General features: G+C 38.9%; 2 protein-coding genes across 4 annotated transcripts; one reads left to right on the plus strand and one right to left on the minus strand.

Moving 5' to 3' along the window:
* Nucleotides 1-2,439: 2,439 nt before the first annotated feature.
* ccl44 (chemokine (C-C motif) ligand 44) lies at nt 2,440-4,654 on the plus strand. Its single transcript, XM_042057083.1, has 4 exons — nt 2,440-2,537; nt 3,276-3,405; nt 3,720-3,867; nt 4,191-4,654. Exons 1-4 carry the CDS (start codon nt 2,477-2,479, stop codon nt 4,197-4,199), a joined length of 348 nt encoding a protein of 115 aa, XP_041913017.1. The 5' UTR covers nt 2,440-2,476; the 3' UTR covers nt 4,200-4,654.
* Nucleotides 4,655-7,576: 2,922 nt separating this feature from the next.
* Nucleotides 7,577-14,628, minus strand: slc1a6 (solute carrier family 1 member 6). 3 transcript variants are annotated; one of them, XM_042056853.1, is made up of 11 exons: nt 14,527-14,628; nt 14,171-14,358; nt 11,852-12,112; nt 11,293-11,430; nt 10,428-10,635; nt 10,248-10,290; nt 9,774-10,084; nt 9,262-9,495; nt 8,772-8,966; nt 8,504-8,638; nt 7,577-8,191 (listed from the first exon to the last, which is right to left on the minus strand). In XM_042056853.1, exons 3-11 carry the CDS (start codon nt 12,066-12,068, stop codon nt 7,993-7,995), a joined length of 1,680 nt encoding a protein of 559 aa, XP_041912787.1. In that variant the 5' UTR covers nt 12,069-12,112; nt 14,171-14,358; nt 14,527-14,628; the 3' UTR covers nt 7,577-7,992. The 3 variants fall into 3 exon arrangements, with proteins under 3 accessions (XP_041912787.1, XP_041912786.1, XP_041912788.1); XM_042056852.1 differs by having other exon boundaries at nt 14,171-14,605; XM_042056854.1 differs by lacking the exons at nt 10,428-10,635; nt 11,293-11,430; nt 11,852-12,112; nt 14,171-14,358; nt 14,527-14,628 and having other exon boundaries at nt 10,213-10,266.
* Between the last annotated feature and the right edge of the window lie 4,662 nt (nt 14,629-19,290).

A 19,290-nucleotide genomic window follows, 5' to 3' on the forward strand; every position in this document is an offset into this window, starting at 1 on the left:
AATAATGTGTCAGACATTCATCATAATTAGTCACCATAAGTCAATGTGCCTGGGTGCTTTGGTTTGACCTCAGGTGTGCCTTAGCCCCAAAAAGATTGAGAAGCTCCATATGTAAGGCCTATTTGTTTTGAAGAGGGGAAATTGTGTGAGCAGCACAAATGATCATACATTATATGGTATTCAAACATTTTAAACAAAGCACTGTAATCCCACTCAAGATGCAAATTACAGAATGGTCATATGTATTTCAGAGTATTACATTTGTAATCCATTTTTGGGCGTGGAAGCATGTCTTTATGAATACTTTATGATCTTTTATGTTAAAAGTTATTTTGTTTGTAGGGTTAGGGAAGGTAGAAGAACATAGCAAATTCTTGAACACTGTCATGACATGATATTAGTGGATGGTTGTCGAAAGGAAACATCTTGTACACTCCAGGGTGAAGACTAAAGGGGAATCTCCTTTTTGTTTTCCCAAATATCTATTAGTTTGTGTCCAGGCTGTAAGCCTTACGATTCCATTCACTGTGCTAACTGTGGACACATGGTGCACTGGGGAGGAAAAAGCCAAGCTGCCCATCTAATTCAGAAAAGCATATCAAGTGCTTTACTGAAGATTAGAATAAACCCTGTCCAGAGCAGAGGAAAACTTAGAAGCAGAACATGCCACACAGGTGGACCCCAAATATGGACAATGCCCCACAAAGGAAATGAACTCAGGCCTGAAATGTGAAAGGTATTCAGTCAAGGTATTTCTGGAAACATAACTACAAAACAAACATTTTGTGCCAGCAAAGGGGCATAGTTACAGCGCTCCTAAATGGCTTAGCCTTTTTATAGTGCTTGTGAACATTAATTTGCTTATTATAAAGCCTTTTTAAATTCCCGAAGACAAAACATTGGTTATTTGGCAATGGAGTTTTAGTGCCATTTGTGCTTGCCCTCATTACTTCTCTCTCGTTCCCTCATGATATTATTCACAGCCCATTAATCTCCATGCACAAGCACAACTTACACATTTTCTCACTGTTTCCATTGCCATCTTTGTCATAGAGAATTATTTACAATGAACACCCACATACTTGTAACAATTAACAGTTGATTGATGTGCTAGATAAGTACAATAATATAAGAATCAACTGTTACAACTTTACACACAGTACTGAGCATATGCAAGATACCTGTTTATCCTCCTTTGTGGCATTTTCAGAGACAACTGTTGATTAATTATGAATATTGCTCTGGGAGTCTGGACTTGTTTCTGGAGCCTGTTTCTTCCCACTGAGTCTCTGTCCTTGCAAGGACACAGTAGAAGATAAGTGCAGGAGTAGTTTTCATTCAGTGGTAGTGGGCATACTTATGACTGTAACTTTTCAGTCAGCTTATAATCGTCAAAAAGATATGCAGGATATGTACTTGGCCTGTGAGCACATTTGAAGTCATGGGGATGGTATGTTTTTGCAGCTGAAAAGTTCCATCCTGATTTTTTAGAGATGAATTCCATACCCCCCACCCCGCCCTGCCAAAACATAGACTACATATTTTCAATTTCACGACTTCAGGTATGTAAAAAAATCAGTAAGGGATCACAGTACACCATAACTGCTGCATAATGTAAATATTGTAAGTCTGAATGGAAATGTCAGTGTCACAATGTTAATTGCTATCACAATGTGTAAACATCATTCACTTTATCAGGTGAGCAAGGTTTCCTGCTTTGTATACACCTTTTCATAGGTCACGAAAGACCTTGACAAATAGAGCGATTTCATTTCATTATACACTTCAGTGATGCATAAAGTACAACTGATTAAGAACAAATTTTGAATAACCACATAAAAGGGCCTGAAAGAAAACCATAAATATCCTTGTTAAGTTTGTTGTTTTGGTGCCCAGAGAGGAAGCTGAAAGCCAAGGTACCTTGTGGTGATCTCACCCACTGTTTGATGATGAGAGTCAACTGTTTTGGCATTATGTAACGCCTACATAAGGTATTGGCTCTCAGGTTTTAAGTTTCTAACCATCTGACCACAAATATTATGGAGTGTTTTGCAGCTGAGGAGCTTGTTAAGAGTTCCTGTGAATTCTGGAGTGTATTTTTAGTTCAGGCCCTCTGGTACATGGTCCCTTTCCTTTGTAAGAAGATGGGGGGAAATCAGGTCTTGCAGTGTTTATATTACACTTTTTATGGTCTGCTGAAAATCTTCCAGAGGTGTGGAATACAACGAAGACACAGGAATCACCATAAGACTGAGAGGGCTGGAGAGGAGAGTGAAGGAGCATGTGGGTGTGTGTGTGTGTTTGAGAGAGAGAGAGAGAAAGAGTGAGGGTAAGAGAGTGTGCAAGATAGAGAGAGAGAGAAAAGGAGCGAGGGAGGGAGGGAGGAAAAAAGAGCAGGAGGGCGGGAGAGAGACAGGAGAAATAAAAGACAGAGCGCGAGAAACAGCACAGCGGATTAATTCCTCCCGGGCTCACCATGTATCTGCAGAGTGTGGCCGTGATTTGCCTTATTGCCGTTTTCCTCGGCTCCCTGGAAGGTAAGACAGCGTTGTCCTTCTGCGCTGCGAGCTCACGCCCCTGCTGCTGTGTGAGTTTGTCAGGTTAGTGTGATGGCGAAGTGAGGCTGCAGGAGGAGAGAGAGTGAGAGAGACAGATTGAGAGAGATGGAGAGAGGGACACAGGCCAACATGCTGCCAGCATGGACACTAGAGGGATGCAAACAGAAGAGTAGCACAGGGAAACATGATTCTCAAATGAGTGCTTGTTTAGATGCTTTAAATGCATGCTGCTATGCTTAATATTTCAGTGTTTCACCATGTAAAGGGAAATAAGCATTAGAACGCAAAGCTAGGTATTCAAGTCTCTGGAGAGGTCGTATTCAAAATGAAGTCTTTTCACAAACTGCATTCTAAAAGTGTAACCTGAAGCTTTGGAATTCTGCATGATGAAGTCTACCTGCTGCCTGTTCAAGAACTGTTATATGCATGCTTACAGTGGAGTAATCGGATTCCATGGACATTATGTGAATGAATAGAGGAGTGAGTGTTTGTGTGTGTCACTTAGGACCTGTTATCAATATCACTAACAATGTTGTAGGGAATTCCAATTCAAATAAAACAAATGTGATATTTATAGAGGCAAATTAGCCCCACCAGAAATCCCGAGGAGGGTGTATAGAGAGTGAGATCAACTCTTAACACCTCAAACCGAGGTTCTTATGGGAAACTACACTGTTTTCTGCATGTGAGGGTATCCCTGTGTGTCTTTTTGAACAGGGAAGGGTGTCCAGATGCAGCGGGACGTTCAGTGCTGCATGCAGTACTCCGAAGGGAAAGTGCGGACCAAAGATGTGCTGAGGTTTGAGGAGCAGACAGAAGGCCCAGACTGCAGCATACAAGCAGTCATGCAAGTATTCCAAGCATCCAGGAGTGATCACCAGACATGGAAAATATTCCATTGAATGCCCCAAGGCATTGCTATCTATTTCAGATCTCGTTATTGAAAAAAAAAAAATCTCTACTTGTTAATTGCATCCAGTGCCTCAAATAATTTGCAAAGGAATGTTTTCTGCCCGTGTTTTATGGGGGAAACCTCTAAGTTACATAAATTCTTGAGGATACTGTGAACAGATGCCCTTTTGTTGCATTTCTCTTAATTAAAACGGAGTTTAAAGGATTGCATCAACTTTTGACGTGTTCCCTGCTGTGCAATGTGAACAGATTGTACACGAAGAGGGCAGTGAAGTGTGCTGACCCGAGGGACCGTAAAGTGCAGAGGTTACTCCGGAAACTGAGGCAGAGGCAGGCAGAGAAGGCACACAGGACCATGTGGCTCCACCCGCACATGAATCTGCCCGTCATGGCTGAGGTAGGTGACATTTATGATCGCATCACATCACTCAGGCTGCTCAAGCATTCCAAACCCACATAGTCACTGGAAAGACTGAGATATCATTTGATGTGTGTATGTTCATGTATGTGTGTATGTGTTTGTGTGTGTGTGTGTGCATTCATTTATAAATCAATTAGTTGCCAACACCTACTACTATATGAAGAGGTGTCAATACAGATGTTGTCATAGGAACAATATTTGTAGTATGTTTCATGGCTCTGTTTCATATGAGAAAATGTGAAATGTGCTATATTACAAACATGTTTCCAATGAAACCTTTCATCCTTCTCTCCCTGTAGCCAAAATAACTGCCAACAATATGAACCATTCCTCAGAGCAGTCTTCTGACTCTGCAGACTGCATTGATCATTGCTAACTGCTTAGAGGTACAGTATGTAGATGCAGTGCTACCATTACCAAACACTTTGATATTTTGGAGGGGTTTTGATATGTAGTGGAATGTCTTTCAAACTGACTGTTGCTGACTATGCCAAAGTATGCCTCTGAAATATCTGTATCTGGAACTGGTCAATGAACGTTGGCAGTTACACGCTGAATCACAGAGTTAGGGAGGGGGACTTGTCCTTGTTTAAATAACATATATGGCTGAGACATGACTGTTAAACACAAAAGATAATCATTTATATAAAAATGTAACCTTTTAAGTGTGCTGTGCTCTCATTTCCTGTTGTATGTATTGCTATATTTTATACTGTATCAAAAGTTATTCCTTGTGTCTGTGACGGAAATGTCAGTTGTCTTCATAATAAAAGTTTTCTGTTCTTAATATCAGAAAATAATAACTGTTCCTGACTTCAGAAGTAATGCATTCCTGACACTAAGGCATACAAAAATCACAGTTGAAAGGTATAGTTTGTAGTTGTGATTGGAAAAATTCTGCTATCATGTTTGGGATTCTGGAAAGTTTTTTGACCTAGTCTTTTAAGTTAAGTGAAATTGTCATGTCCACCACATGTTGTACTATATCCTCTATTCACGTACACATATGAGGTGACTGTAGCATGCACAGTGGGCCAGACATACGCATTTCACATGTATTGCACTTGCAAAGACAGCTGTTTTGACAGTGTTGTTGCATTCTTCCCTGTCTGCATTTGTGTTGAACACGGCTTGGTTTCAATTTAATGGAATTGAGATCAAAGCATTGTCATCATCATCTGTCATGGCCTTGCAAGTCTGTGAAGCATGCAGAAAGTATTTGAAAAGTTGGTTTACTTAGGTAACTTAATATGCTGTAATTTAAGACATAGAAAGCACATGTAGTTGCAGTCTATGGCTTAAAGGGGGCTATAATGTCCATGTGGTATGCAAGGAATGTGAATATCACAAATATCATATTAAACTTCACTTATGTAATAAACATTAGGCAATACATAAAACAACCATCAGTTCTTAATTTTTGACATTTATTTATATACATCTTTCATACACCCTTCTGACAAAAAATGTATTCCACTGCCACAACCAACTTTGACAGAAAAAGAAAAAGTTCTCACACAAAAATGAGAACAGCATGTGGTCCCAACAATACACTTCCAAAATATGTGAAATCCCCTTAACAATGTATGCATTTGTGCATGTGGTGTCTATTTTAGAACAGATAAGGTTGTAATTTAATATAGCAATTGTAATGCCAAATGTTTCTTAGTCCTGGTGGAATTTTGTGGCTCACATGTCGAGTATATCCTGGCCAAGAAACGTTTTAAAACCTGAAGTGAATGATGGCATCTTATACTTACAATGCAAAAGGAATTATGAAGAGAGAGGAATCCACATACCTCCCTCCGGATCGAGGGCACTTGTCTGAGTGCCCACATGGTGTGGATAGTCACGCGATTTAGAGATCCTCAGCTCTTACAAGGTACCCCAGAGGATATGAACAACAGTGTAATACTTACATCAAACACAAATAGCATCAGAAAAGAAAGTCCTAAACATTTATCCAATGGTTGCACTACAAGCACTTGTGGACACTCAAATTAGTTGTGTCTACTTTAATTTTGTAAACATGGCATCAAAATGCCTTCATAGTCTGTCATTCAAGAAATCAACAGTCAATAACCAAAAAAACTACTTTCACATCTAAGTTACATTCTATATTCTTGCTAAATCACCCTTTCAACTACAAACACAAGGGCAAAAAATGCCTTCACTAGGAGTTTTTCAAAATCCAACTCAGAATTGTACATTCACAAATGCTTTCAAGTTCAATCACATGCCCATGATTGGAACACAAAGCTATATCAGTGCTTAACAGTAAAATGTCCCAGGCAGAAATAAACATTGACTTACCAAAACATTCTGACTATAAAAAGGCAACAGTCCATTAACACATTTTAAAAAAGAACCATTTTTTTTAAAAGCACATCTATAATAGAATACTTGAAAGAAATTCTCCCTCCTAATGAGTTCTCTACTGGGACAGTTTGGCCTTTAAAAGCCAGACTCTGGCCTTAAGTAACAAGTCATATGCAGTAGATTACCACTACATAAAATTGCTCTGTTACTCTTTTAAGGGATTATTAAGCAAATGAGATTTACATTTGAAGTTAAACCTCAACCTGAACCAATCATTCTGGAACAACCAAAGTATGTGAAAGAAAGTGAACAAATATAGATAAAAGGCATTTAAATTGCCTTTGTGGTATATCATCTTATCAAATGTACCAGTTTTGTTTTCGTCATTGCTGGTTTGCTGAACATTCGCAACAAACTTAAGATATTATAATAACTGCAGTTTTTTTTTACATACACTACCGGTCAAAAGTATGGGGTCACTTAGAAATTTCCATTCCACTCCATTATAGACAGAAAACCAGCTGAGATCAGTTGCATTGTTTTTTTTAATCAGGGCAGCAGTTTTCAGATTACATTATCCTTCTCTCCCTGTAGCCAAAATAACTGCCAACAATATGAACCATTCCTCAGAGCAGTCTTCTGACTCTGCAGACTGCATTGATCATTGCTAACTGCTTAGAGGTACAGTATGTAGATGCAGTGCTACCATTACCAAACACTTTGATATTTTGGAGGGGTTTTGATATGTAGTGGAATGTCTTTCAAACTGACTGTTGCTGACTATGCCAAAGTATGCCTCTGAAATATCTGTATCTGGAACTGGTCAGTGAACGTTGGCAGTTACACGCTGAATCACAGAGTTAGGGAGGGGGACTTGTCCTTGTTTAAATAACATATATGGCTGAGACATGACTGTTAAACACAAAAGATAATCATTTATATAAAAATGTAACCTTTTAAGTGTGCTGTGCTCTCATTTCCTGTTGTATGTATTGCTATATTTTATACTATATATATACTATATATATTATATATTATATTATACTATATATATATTTATATTATTCCTTGTGTCTGTGACGGAAATGTCAGTTGTCTTCATAATATTATTACATTATGTGCTTGCATAATTGCAAAACGGTTCTCAACTGTTGTAGAAAGAAATGACTGACTTTTAATGCAATATCTACATTGCCCATTATCAGCAACCATTCATCCAATGTTCCAAAGGCACATTCTGTTCACTAATCTGATATAATTTTAAAGGCTAACTGAGAAAAAATTGGAGAACCCTTTTGCAATTATGTAAGCACATAAAGTAATGTGAAAACTGCTGCCCTGATTGAAAAAACAATGCAACTCACCTGGTATTCTGTCTATAATGGAGTGGATTGGACATTTCTGAGTGATCCCAAACTTTTGACCGTTGGTGTACCTAAATAATGAGCAAATACTGAGAGGTAGATTTATATCAGGAACAAAGGATTTACAAGCACACTGTTATCCACTGTAAGACAGTTTGGTTTCCAAATCCAAATAAATATGGGGTTGGGAATAAATAAACAAAAAAACATTAAATTGGTCTATCAATAACACTGATATAGGAATATGCATGATTCTGTCTGTTCCTTGTTTCTATGGTCTGCTCCTCTTTACCTATTTTCCCATTCTATAGTCATGTCGTTATGTTCCCCATGACAACAACTCTCTTATCTCTAATCAGAGCTAATACAGGGGCAGGAGTCATAAGTGTGAGGATGTCTCTCTTCCCTCCCTTTTCTTTTACATGGTGGTCTCACTGTTGTGGTGCTTCGCTGTATCGTTCTCCTGGGAGATGAGCTGGTAAGGTTTCTCGTTCTCCTCGATCACCGAGTTTCCGATTTCTATGTCCTGAGACTGAAGCTCCTGCCGTGAAAGGTGCTCGATGATTCCGGCCCCTATGGAGTCTCCTAGAACGTTGGTGGTGGTTCTGAGACGGTCCCTACACACAAACAGCACAACTACTAATAACATCTCTGAAACAGTCTGCCTTACAAATTAAAATATTCAAGCACTGACCAATTAAACCATTTCATCCAAAATCATTCCTACATAGTCTGTTTTCATGACTCCATGCTAAAAAAATAGTTCTTATATGTTGCCATTACAACCTATAGCAGGCTGTTTGGATGCTCTTTGTAGGAGTGAAAGGCACCACCATTTTGACACACAGCTACATCATGCACTGATAACCTTTTGGGCACATTTTTGCTGCCACTCTCTCTGCCTCGATGTGACATTTAGGTTGACTTACAGGAACCAATCCACGGCGATAATCAACGTTATATCCTCCGTGGGCAGTCCCACCGATGTCAATACAATCACCATGGTTACCAGGCCAGCTTGAGGGATGCCTGCTGCTCCAATGCTGGCAGCCGTTGCTGTGATACTGAAAGAGAGTGCCGCAATTTCAGCAATTAAAATATGTAAAATGTAGCCTAAATAATAAAATGAAATGTCCACTTCATGTTTTAATATAAATGGATTTTTAGTGCAGTTTGTACATTTTTTACTTCAAATACCTGATGGTGAGAATCTGACCAAAGTTGAGATCCATGTCATTAACTTGTGCAATAAAGATGGCTGCCACTGCTTCATACAGTGCAGTGCCGTCCATGTTGATAGTGGCACCAACAGGCAGCACAAAGCGCGTCACTCGCTTATCCACATGATTGTTCTCTTCCAGGCAACGGAAGGTGATTGGGAGGGTTGCCGAACTGACAGCAAAAGAGAAGAAGACAGGGCACCGTTACATTACTGATTTAGATTTAATGCACAGCTGTACATTTCTGTTCTACTACCCGTGTCATACAAAGAGAAACTAAAAGAATAAGCATAGCACAGCAAAATGATACAAATTGTGAAAATATGAGTTATTAAAAAAATGAGCAGGAATTGTGTATTGTGTGCAAACTGTAAAGTGTGATCAAAAGCTAGAGTTCATGGTGCCTAAAATGGCCAGAGGGTTACAGCATGTGCAGCTTGTCTGCAGCTGAGGCATGTGTTCCCCACCTGGAGGAGGTCCCCAGGGCGGTGATCAGAGCCTGCAGCAGCCCTGCGATGAAGGTAAACGGGTTCCTCCGCGTCACCAGGAAGTAGAGCAGTGGCAGGACGAAGAGGCCGTGGATGAGCAGCCCCACGATCACCGACATGGTGTACATTCCCAGCTGCCCCCCCATCTGGACCAGGTCCTTCATCTCAACAATTTTCCCCGCAATGAGAAAGAGGATTCCCACAGGGGCATACCTGGCAGACAGGAACACTGAGTGACTATTGCCAGTGCATTCTATTGTATACAATGCATGTGAATGGAGATGAACTGCAGTCTATGTTTACTGTACTGTAAGATCTTGGTGGAAAATGGCAGAAACACAAGCTGGACTAGTCAAAATATTAATACCTGAATGTATGACAATATCAGGACAGTTTCAAGCTAAGATAGCAACATGAATTTGAAATGTATATATAGAGATGAAGGAATATTCAACAAAGCGTATTGGCTTTACTCAACACTTAACACTAACCAGATGATGATGGCCACTAGGCGCATAATAGCATCATTGAGGCAGTCAAAGAATTCACGCAGGACCTGGCCCTGCTGTTTCATGTTCCCGATCACCAGGCCAAAGCACATGGAGAACACCACCATGCCCAGAGCGTTGACCCCGTTGGAGGTGCCTCCCATGGGCACCGACTCCTCCACCGTCTCCTGGATGGTCTGAAGGACTATGCTGACGTTAGCCTGGAGGTCAGTGGCAGTGACGTTGGAATCGGTCATGTTGATTGGAATGGTGACATTCTTTGTGGAGATCAGTTTCTTGTAATGTGTCTTGTACTATAGAGTTAGAAAAAGATGAATATGTAAGGTAAGAAATTAATTCAATTTATTTATTTATTAATTTTTGATTGTAAAATAGTTTGTCAATGCTTTCACACTGAATGATAAAAATACGGATTGTTCACCTAGCTAGCATTAGTTATAAAAACATTTTCTCCACCTGTTTGAAGCAAGCTTCCACCAAGTTTGGAGGGAACATATTCCTATCAAACAAAAAATAGACAAAGAATACAATGATCCAGTAATTGAACATCACTTAAACCTACTTCAATTAGCTTTTCACATGAATCACACTTTTTTACAGTAAATGCAGGTACATATGAAAGACTGCCTGACCTACCTGATGAGGTCCAAAAAGGCATCTGCTGCCTGCACTGGCTCAATGTTGCCACTAGATGACACTGGACTATCTCTGCTGCCTTTTCCGGGTCTTATGATGATCACCATAACAATTCCAATAAACACAGCAATGAAGGTCGTAACCATGTAATACACAACAGCCCGCATTCCCATCTTCCCTGACGCTTTGCTGTCAAGAGAGGATATGCCTGGAGGAGTCAACACAATATATAACTCATGAGAAAGACACTTGTTTAGGGGAGTAGAGCTACAGATAGATAGATAGATAGATAGATAGATAGATAGATAGATAGATAGATACTGTAGATAGATAGATAGATAGACAGATACTGTAGATAGATAGATACTGTAGATAGATAGATAGATAGATAGATAGATAGATAGATAGATAGATACTATTATTCTATAGATATAGATAGATATTATTCATCCTGAGTGAAATTTTAACAAATAACATTTGCAGTAAGTGAGGAATGACACTGAGGTGGTGGACTACTAAATAATGGTTATGGTTGACCTCAAAAAGGGTGCTTTAAAGCATTTTAAATAAGTAAAGTGGAACAGAACATTATTAACTTTGCTCATACTGTGTATGGAAACCAAGCATTAGCACATGTGTGGTATGTTATGTGCATGTCGCCATGCTCAACGGGGTGTGTGCTATGTTGTATGAGTGGATCATGCTGTATGTACATGCTGTGTGAGCGTTGTATATGATGATAGGTGTGTGTATGTGTACTGGACATGCACTGATGCTTTTCACACGTGAAGTTCCTAACGGAAAAATAAAGTTCTTTGAATTGAGCACTTTTACAGTGTTGAATTGAGTGAACATGTTTGTGAACCTGTGACCAGGCTGGAGATGATTAGGGGCAGGACCAGCATCTGGAGCATCCTCATCAGCAGCTCTCCAGGGAAGGAGAAGTACTTGATCTCCCTGATGGACAGCTTGTATGGACGCAGGGAGAATCCCAACATGACCCCTGCACAGAGATTTTAAGATAAACACAACCTATATAAGAACGCATATGTGAATGCACATGAGTAAGTCAGTTGATCATGTTTGTTATATGACACTCAAAAGTGATTTAGTTTATTGATCAGTATATGTATATTGTATATATTTGTGTATTGTTATATGCATATTGATTTGACTTACAGTACAATGAATCATATACAAGTCAATTATGCCATTACTTTGCTGAAAGGATTATTATGTGTGCACATTCAGAAAATAGCTTGAATAAATTATATGCAAAGCCTGGGACTAACAATGGCCGTGTGAAAGGGCAACAATTACTACTTTGCATGTGTGTCAGTGTGTGTGTGTGTGTAGGTGTGAGCGGGTGCTGATTGTCCTTGTTTGTGTGTGTGAAGTATGAGTGATACATGTGCACAAAGTACCTAGTGCAACTGCAGCCACGGTGAAGAGCACGAAGGCGTTGCGACGCAGGAAGGCCCTGGTGCTCGCTCGGGTGATGGAACACATTCTGCTGCGGGCGCTGGACGCGCGTTTCTGCACAGCCTTACGGAGGTGGCGTAGGCCTCGCTCTGAGCGCTCAGGCTTTTCCAAGTTGTCGTTCAGAAATAGGCTGGCACTAGTCGGGGGTTTTTCATTCATAATCAGCTCCAGCACCTGGTCCAGCAGGCAGGTTTCGTGGGAAACTGCGAGGGACCAATACATATCATGACATGGGATGTAACAAGTAGAGTACACTTTCTACAATAACTGGGTTAACAGGCCTTACCAAGACTGTACTGTAAAAGACTGCTTTTATTGACACATCATATGTGATGTGATGTTTTTTTTTTTTTTATCCTCTGCTCTGAGGAGTTAAAGAAAAGTTGCTCTACACAGAATCAGTTGCTCTAAACCTAATTTCATAGATATCTCGACCAGATATTGCTTTAACTGCTTGAAAGCTATGTGCAATTATATTCAGGGCTTTTTATGTTAATAAAATATCTGAAAATTCACACAGCTATAATATTTTATCAAAGGCAACATGACGAGAGCATGTGAGTTTCTCTTCATCTAAGTGGGCACAATATCTATGTGAGGTTAAAATAACAGGGACACTTCTCTAAGTATCTGAACATAGTAATGATCTTTCTGCATAATTGCACCATTTACATGCCACTTACTGCATACATACCCTGTAAGTGGCTCTCCACTATGTAAATGAATAAATAATGGTACATGCATATTAAATGTGTATTTTTATATTTTACATTATATTTCTCTGTCTTCTTGCATGGTCTACTTGATTTTTTTGTATATTTGTGACTCCAGTCCTGTAAGTCCTGCCTTCTGTTCAGAGCGGAGGTGCCAATTATACATACAGAGTGTTTCTCTGGTGTGCTGGCTATTGCCAATTCTGTTTCAGACACCCAGCCGAGGGGTATTAATGCTGCATGAGAGCCCCACTGGAGACCGCTGTACTTCAGTCAGCTGTGGTCTCCTCAGTTCCCTCTCCAAAGCAAAAGCACTGTTAACAACAGAGTGTGCATGTGCAAGGGAACTGTAGCAGTAGCGTTAACGTAGATGAATGAGTCTTATCAAGACAAATTTACTTAACGCACTGGCAGACAAATTTGCTTGTTTTTAGGATGAGATGTCTTAAAATAAGTCAAACTTTTCCTAAATTAAGTCAAATGATTTCACGAGAAAGCGCTAGGTAAGTCTCTTTATACTGAAAACAAAACAAACTAGTTATTTTTATCTTGATATAAGACTAATAATCTTGGTTAGATTTTATTAGATAAGCAGTTTTTTGTAGTGCAGTTATGATAAATGGTCTTTCTTCAATTCAACCCCCCAAAATCTAAGATAATCCTATATAACAACATACAGCGTTTGACATCAGTTATGAAATATCTGTGACATAGGCTAATACATTTTTTTTAATTCATTGAAGGTTAAATGTATCTTGTTTTATCAATCTCAGAACAAGTGCCTTAGCTGCAAGTGCTTCAATTCAACACACAAAAGCTACCCTACACAGCTGTTCAAGTCAAATCCATATTGTCACACCACCAAACACTACCCATTACCACACGAAGAGTCTGTACTCACCACTCATGATGTCACTGTAAAGGCTACTATGACCAGAACCAGGCAGGTGTAGCACCTGTACTACCAAGGTGAATAGTGGCAAGACTCTAAGGACCTCATGTGCTGATAAATGTGAGACCATCACCTGTCTGACCTGACCTTCAGAAGTCTCCCCCGCCACCATCACCCACCCCCAAAGCTACCCTGTCCCCTACTGAGAACAGATGCCAAGAATGGACACTACAAAGGCTAGGGGTAGTCCTGTGCAAAATAACCCAATTCCTTGTTGTCACTAGGATACTACTACTAGACAGTGACAGCCAAGAAAGATGCTGACTGAGTGTCAGTGCGTATACTTGCAGTTATTTTGCAAAAATTAAACTGATTCACGGTTCAATAGCCTACAGAGCTGTGGAATAAAATTAATTTTAAAAAAGCACCACTTTATAGCAACCTATTAGGCTATTCAATACTTTCCACATAAAATTCAAAGACAGAAACATGCACAACAATTTTATAACCTAACCAAATGCGCTCGCTACCTCAGACAATAGGTAAAAACAACAACATCAACAACAACAGTTAAGTTATTAAATTATGAAATCATGTAATTTATGAAAATTATCCACTCAGTAATGAAATAACCTATAGTTCACCACATAGCCTACCCCGTTTTCAAAAGTGTCATCCGCCGCGCTTGAGCAAGTTTGGAGCCTAGTCTCAGCCAGTAAGGTTCTCAGTCAGTGATGTAAAGATGATAAAGTCTGCCTTTTCTACTTCCTCGTGTGCCGTTTTTGAGGAAGAACGCTTTTCCTCACTCTCCCAATGAAAACCCGCCTCATACGCGAACAGAGGTCTGCGTGGGAAGATAGCACTAGGTTAAGGATTCTTCAGGCGAGAAGAAAAGCCACCTGCTGCCCGTCAGGGAAAAAAATCTCAACAGCGTCCCGCTAAACTGTGTGTGTGTTCTGGTGAAATATTATGATGATGGATTTTTCATAAATTCAGCAGCGCATTGTTTTACTTGAAAATGAAATGTCTAGGGTTTCGCCTGTTTCAGACCATTGGTGTGTCACTAACGTTACATTATCTGTAACAGGCCATCCAATCTGTTTGCAGATTTAATCGTTTCCTTAGAAATAGTAACAAAATGCAGATTACATTTTGGTGCTCCTATTACCATGACAACATGCCCTCCTCCAATTGCTTAGGGTGTTGTTAGAGCAGCTCAAGGGATACACATATTACTGACCTTCACCGACTCCCTGCCCACTCCTCCACCTACACATGTCTTAGGCCATTTTGCTGCCAGCCACCCCCCAGTATGGATGTGCTATAACTAAGCTTAACAAAACAACTGTTTGCAGTCCATTGACTTTAAGAAAATATAGACCTATTTTATATTTTGACCTACATCTCCTGTAGCCAACTGCATAGGCCTACACTATAAATTAGTTTAAAAAACACATACTCTTATCAATAGGCTACTTAGGCTACTCAAGACAAAGTAGGCTAGGATGTACAATATAAGCTATGCCCCATCATGGTGCTCTTGCATGAGCCACTCCTCCTAGTCCCATCTTCCTTTCCCCCCCTTGACTTCCCTTTCTCTTCCCTCAATAGATATAAATCATGATATGGAATTTATATCAGAGTGTTCTGATGTATATCATTGTTGTCCATCTAGTAAGTGGCAAGTGAGGTGTTAACAACTAAAATACATGCAACCCTGCAATAAATTATCTGCATCACATGCATAGTGATAGTATGGTCACAATTTCTATTGCCTGTGTAAAACATAAGTGATTGAATGGTATTATTTCCCTCACAAGTAAACAGAGTAAGAGAGTGTGAGTGTGTGTGTGTGTGTGTGTGTGTGTGTGTGTGTGTGTGTGTGTGTGTGTGTGAGAGAGAGAGAGAGAGAGAGAGAGAGAGAGAGAGAGAGAGAGAGAGAGAGAATCCTTTTGCCATTAGACAAAAACAAAATATGCCACCTGAGATGATAAAGAAAGAATGTTGATCATGACAAAAAAGTATCTTTCCATCACAGCTCATTACAAAGCACAATTTCATAAAATGAGCACACAATTTAGGGTATGAGCCCACAGTTAAGCAAAATAAGTGCACTATTTAGTAAAGCAAGTACCCAATTTACTAAATTGAGTGCACAATCTAGTAAAATGAGAGCACAATTTAGTACAACAAGCACACAATTTAATAAAATGAGCACACACATTAGTAAAATGAGCACACTTTCTCTCAAAAAATATCTTGCAATGACACCTCTGGCGTCCCGTAGATTGATGATTAGTCAGTTAGTTAGTTAGTTTATGAGGGATTGTTCACATTTGGCATGGAAATCAAGGCTGTAGTCATGGAGTCAACATTGGGGGGGACCAAATGTGCATGATGGGGGAATCAGTTCCTGCAATTCTATTATGTACAAAGTCATAAACACATGGAGTGATATGTGTATAGGCTATGTTTTCTTTTAAACAATAATGTCTAATAATACTGTTTTTCTCATTACAGTGTGCCATTCTATCTTAAGTCAGTGAGGGTTGAACAAATTACTACCAATTATAATAATATGAACATAAATCTGTGCATTGGTATAGAAAATAAGTCCAGATATTGTGGCCAAAGTGGTAAATATTCAAAAACTTGGCTGTGCAACATCTGCATGTGCTTTCTCCACTGTTGAGAGGTTAACAAATCCCCCAACTGACATAACACCAGAACTTTTCTCAGTTGACAAATGTGAGGAGTTTGCATCCTTTTTCAGTAGCAAAATTGAAAAAAATAAGACTGAACATAACAACACACTTGCTAACAACTCTTGTTTTAGAAATGCCAGCTACTGAAAGAAGACCCATACACCAAATGTTAGAATTCAGCCCCATCAACTGTGAAACACTAATTAAAATGGTTCAAAATCTCAGTTCTGCTACCTCCCAACTGGATACCTTACCCAGTAGCTTTTTTAAATCTGTCTTGCATCTTATTACTGCAGATGTGCTTCAGATTATAAATACATCTTTACACAGTGGCATTTTCCCTAAGTCCATTAAAAATGCAGTTGTAAAGCCACTACTCAAAAAGAATAACTTAATTGGATCCTTCGATATTAGGCAACTACAGACCAATATCTAATCTACCTTTTATTGGAAAGATCGTTGAAAAACTGTTTTTAACCAATTAACTACTTTTTTATCATCACAAAACTATTTTGATGACTTTCAATCTGGCTTTCGTGCAAATCACAGCACCGAAACAGCCCTGGTCAAGGTGATAAATGACATTTGTCTAAATACAGATGCTGGCAAAGCATCTGTTCTAGTACTACTGGACCTGAGTGCAGCATTTGATACAGTTGACCACCGTATACTACTCCACAGACTAGAGCACTGGGTTGGATTTTCAGGTGTCGTCATAAAGTGGTTACAATCTTACCTGCAAAACAGGAGCTACTTTGTTGCCATAGGGAATTACACCTCAACACCAGTATCCCTAACCTGTGGTGTTCCTCAGGGATCGATCCTAGGCCCTTTACTGTTTAATCTCTACAAGCTCCCACTTGGCCAGATCATCAGGAAAAACTCAATGTGTTATCACAGCTATGCAGATGACACTCAAATCTACCTTGCACTATCTCCAAATGATTATGCACCCCTTGACTCTCTTTGTCAATGTCTTGTTCAAATAAATAGCTGGATGTCACAAAACTTCCTTCAGCTAAATTCAGATAAAACTGAAGTCATTATATTTGGCAAAGAGGAACAGAAACTCAAGATTACTACTCTGCTTGAGACAAAGAGACTTAAGGCAAAGGATGTTGTTAGAAACCTTGGTGTTATTATTGATGGCAATCTGAATTTTAATAGCCATGTAAAAATTAATCAGTAAATCAGCTTTCTTTCACTTGAAGAATATTGCAAAATTAAAGAATCTCATGTCAGCAAAGGACTTAGAAAAACTTGTCCACGCCTTTATTACAAGCTGGCTTGACTGCAACGCCCTCTTAACTGGACTTCCAAAAAAAGACAATAAAGCAATAAACAACAAAAACAAAAAGAAGCGAGCATATTACTCCAGTCTTAAGGTCCTTGGCTTCCAGTCAGTTACAGAATTGATTTTAAAGTATTACTTCTTGTTATTAAAGCATTTAATGGCATTGGCCCAAATTACATACACGACCGGTTCAAACAGTATATCCCAAATAAACCACTCAGGTCAAAAAACAAAAAACTTTTAATGGAGCCCACCACTAAAACCAAATGTGTATGCAGCTAAACTTTGGAACAGACAACCTGATGAAATTAAAGATGCTCCAACGGTTTCTGTTTTTAAAAACAGACTTAAGACAAAGCTTTTTAATGATGCATATTACTACATTTTTAAAAGGTTATTATTATTTTATTTATTTATTTATTTTTATTGTTTATTTTATCTTGCATTTGACTATTTCTTATCTTTTGGATTTTATCTTCTTTTTATCCTTTATTTGACTATTTATCTTTTACCCTTGTTTTCTACCTAGCATTTGATCTTCTATTTATATTTTATTCTTCATCTTGCTTTACCTTTTTATCTTGTTTTTCTGATAAACTGTTCCTTAGCATCTGTAAAAGCACATTGAAATGTTCTTATTGTATGAAATGCGCTATATAAATAAATCTGCCTTGCCTTGCCTTCTGAGGCTGTACAGTATTACCATGGTTCCATGTGATCATGTAAACTAATGCATTCAGAGTAGCTTACAAAGAGGGGTGGGGGGGGGGGTATTAGAGTATTGATATAAGGGCATTTTGAGCATTTCTGAATATTTGGGGGGACATGTCCTCCTCAAAGTATATTATGATACAGCCTTATGGAAATCCATTGACAGAATTTGTTAAAATACTGAAGAAATGTGCATGCTCTGTAGATTTTAAAGATTTTAAGCTCGTGCCAACAACAGCATACTGCTGATAGGCACAGTATGAAGTCTACAGGAGGAATCTATAAAACAATAGTACAGAAATCATAAGGACACATGTGCACACTGCAGTGTAAAATACACTATTTGAACTGAATGCAAAACCTGAGCTGGGGACACACAAAACAGGAAATAAAAGCAAAGAAATGGTGTGAAACTCCCTTATAATGCTAATACAAAACTACAAAATGGGTCTCATTTAAGGAAACATAGCACAATAATCTGCAACTGAATTGATATTTTACAGTAGCCTACATGGAGAAACACAGCGATAACAGCAGATTGCATCACTATGGAAACAAAATTACTTTGCCAATGTGTGGGAGGTGTAAACCATGATCCACATTTAGACATTATAATGATGTACTTGCACTATAGCAAAATGCATAGTGCACGTGTGCATTTGTAGTTCACACAAATTAGGAAATTACTACTCATGTGATGACGTAATTACAATATATGTTTTATGCTGTACGTCAATCCAGTCCCTAGTACTGGGAAATAATGCTTAAATGCAATACCGATGCCTTCTGCTGCAAACATGAAACAAGCTGATAGTTTGCTGCATTATACACCTTCAAATGAAACACAGGTATTTTCCCAAAGATGTGCTGTGGTTACTGTATACAAAACATAATTATTTTTTATTTGTTGTTTCTAAAACTGTTTTGCATGCAAATTAAAGACAATAAACATACACTGTCAGGTTTTGTTCCAACCTTTTTCCAAAAATATATTTTTTATTCTTGAAAATAGTCGTGAGTGATCATGTACACCTGCCTCTTTGCTTAAGCAAGTGGAATGAGGCAT

The sequence above is a fragment of the Alosa sapidissima genome, chromosome 12, assembly GCF_018492685.1.
Source record: "Alosa sapidissima isolate fAloSap1 chromosome 12, fAloSap1.pri, whole genome shotgun sequence".
In the NCBI taxonomy this organism is placed as follows: domain Eukaryota; kingdom Metazoa; phylum Chordata; class Actinopteri; order Clupeiformes; family Clupeidae; genus Alosa; species Alosa sapidissima.

Coding starts and splice junctions, on each gene's coding strand:
- ccl44 (XM_042057083.1), top strand. CDS start 2,477: ATGTATCTGCAGAGTGTGGCCGTGATTTGCCTTATTGCCGTTTTCCTC. Junction 2,538..3,275: donor TTTCCTCGGCTCCCTGGAAG/GTAAGACAGCGT, acceptor CTTTTTGAACAG/GGAAGGGTGTCCAGATGCAG. Junction 3,406..3,719: donor TGCAGCATACAAGCAGTCAT/GCAAGTATTCCA, acceptor CAATGTGAACAG/ATTGTACACGAAGAGGGCAG.
- slc1a6 (XM_042056853.1), bottom strand. CDS start 12,068: ATGAATGAAAAACCCCCGACTAGTGCCAGCCTATTTCTGAACGACAAC. Junction 11,431..11,851: donor CGTGGCTGCAGTTGCACTAG/GTACTTTGTGCA, acceptor ATCTCTGTGCAG/GGGTCATGTTGGGATTCTCC. Junction 10,636..11,292: donor CATCTCCAGCCTGGTCACAG/GTTCACAAACAT, acceptor TGACTCCTCCAG/GCATATCCTCTCTTGACAGC.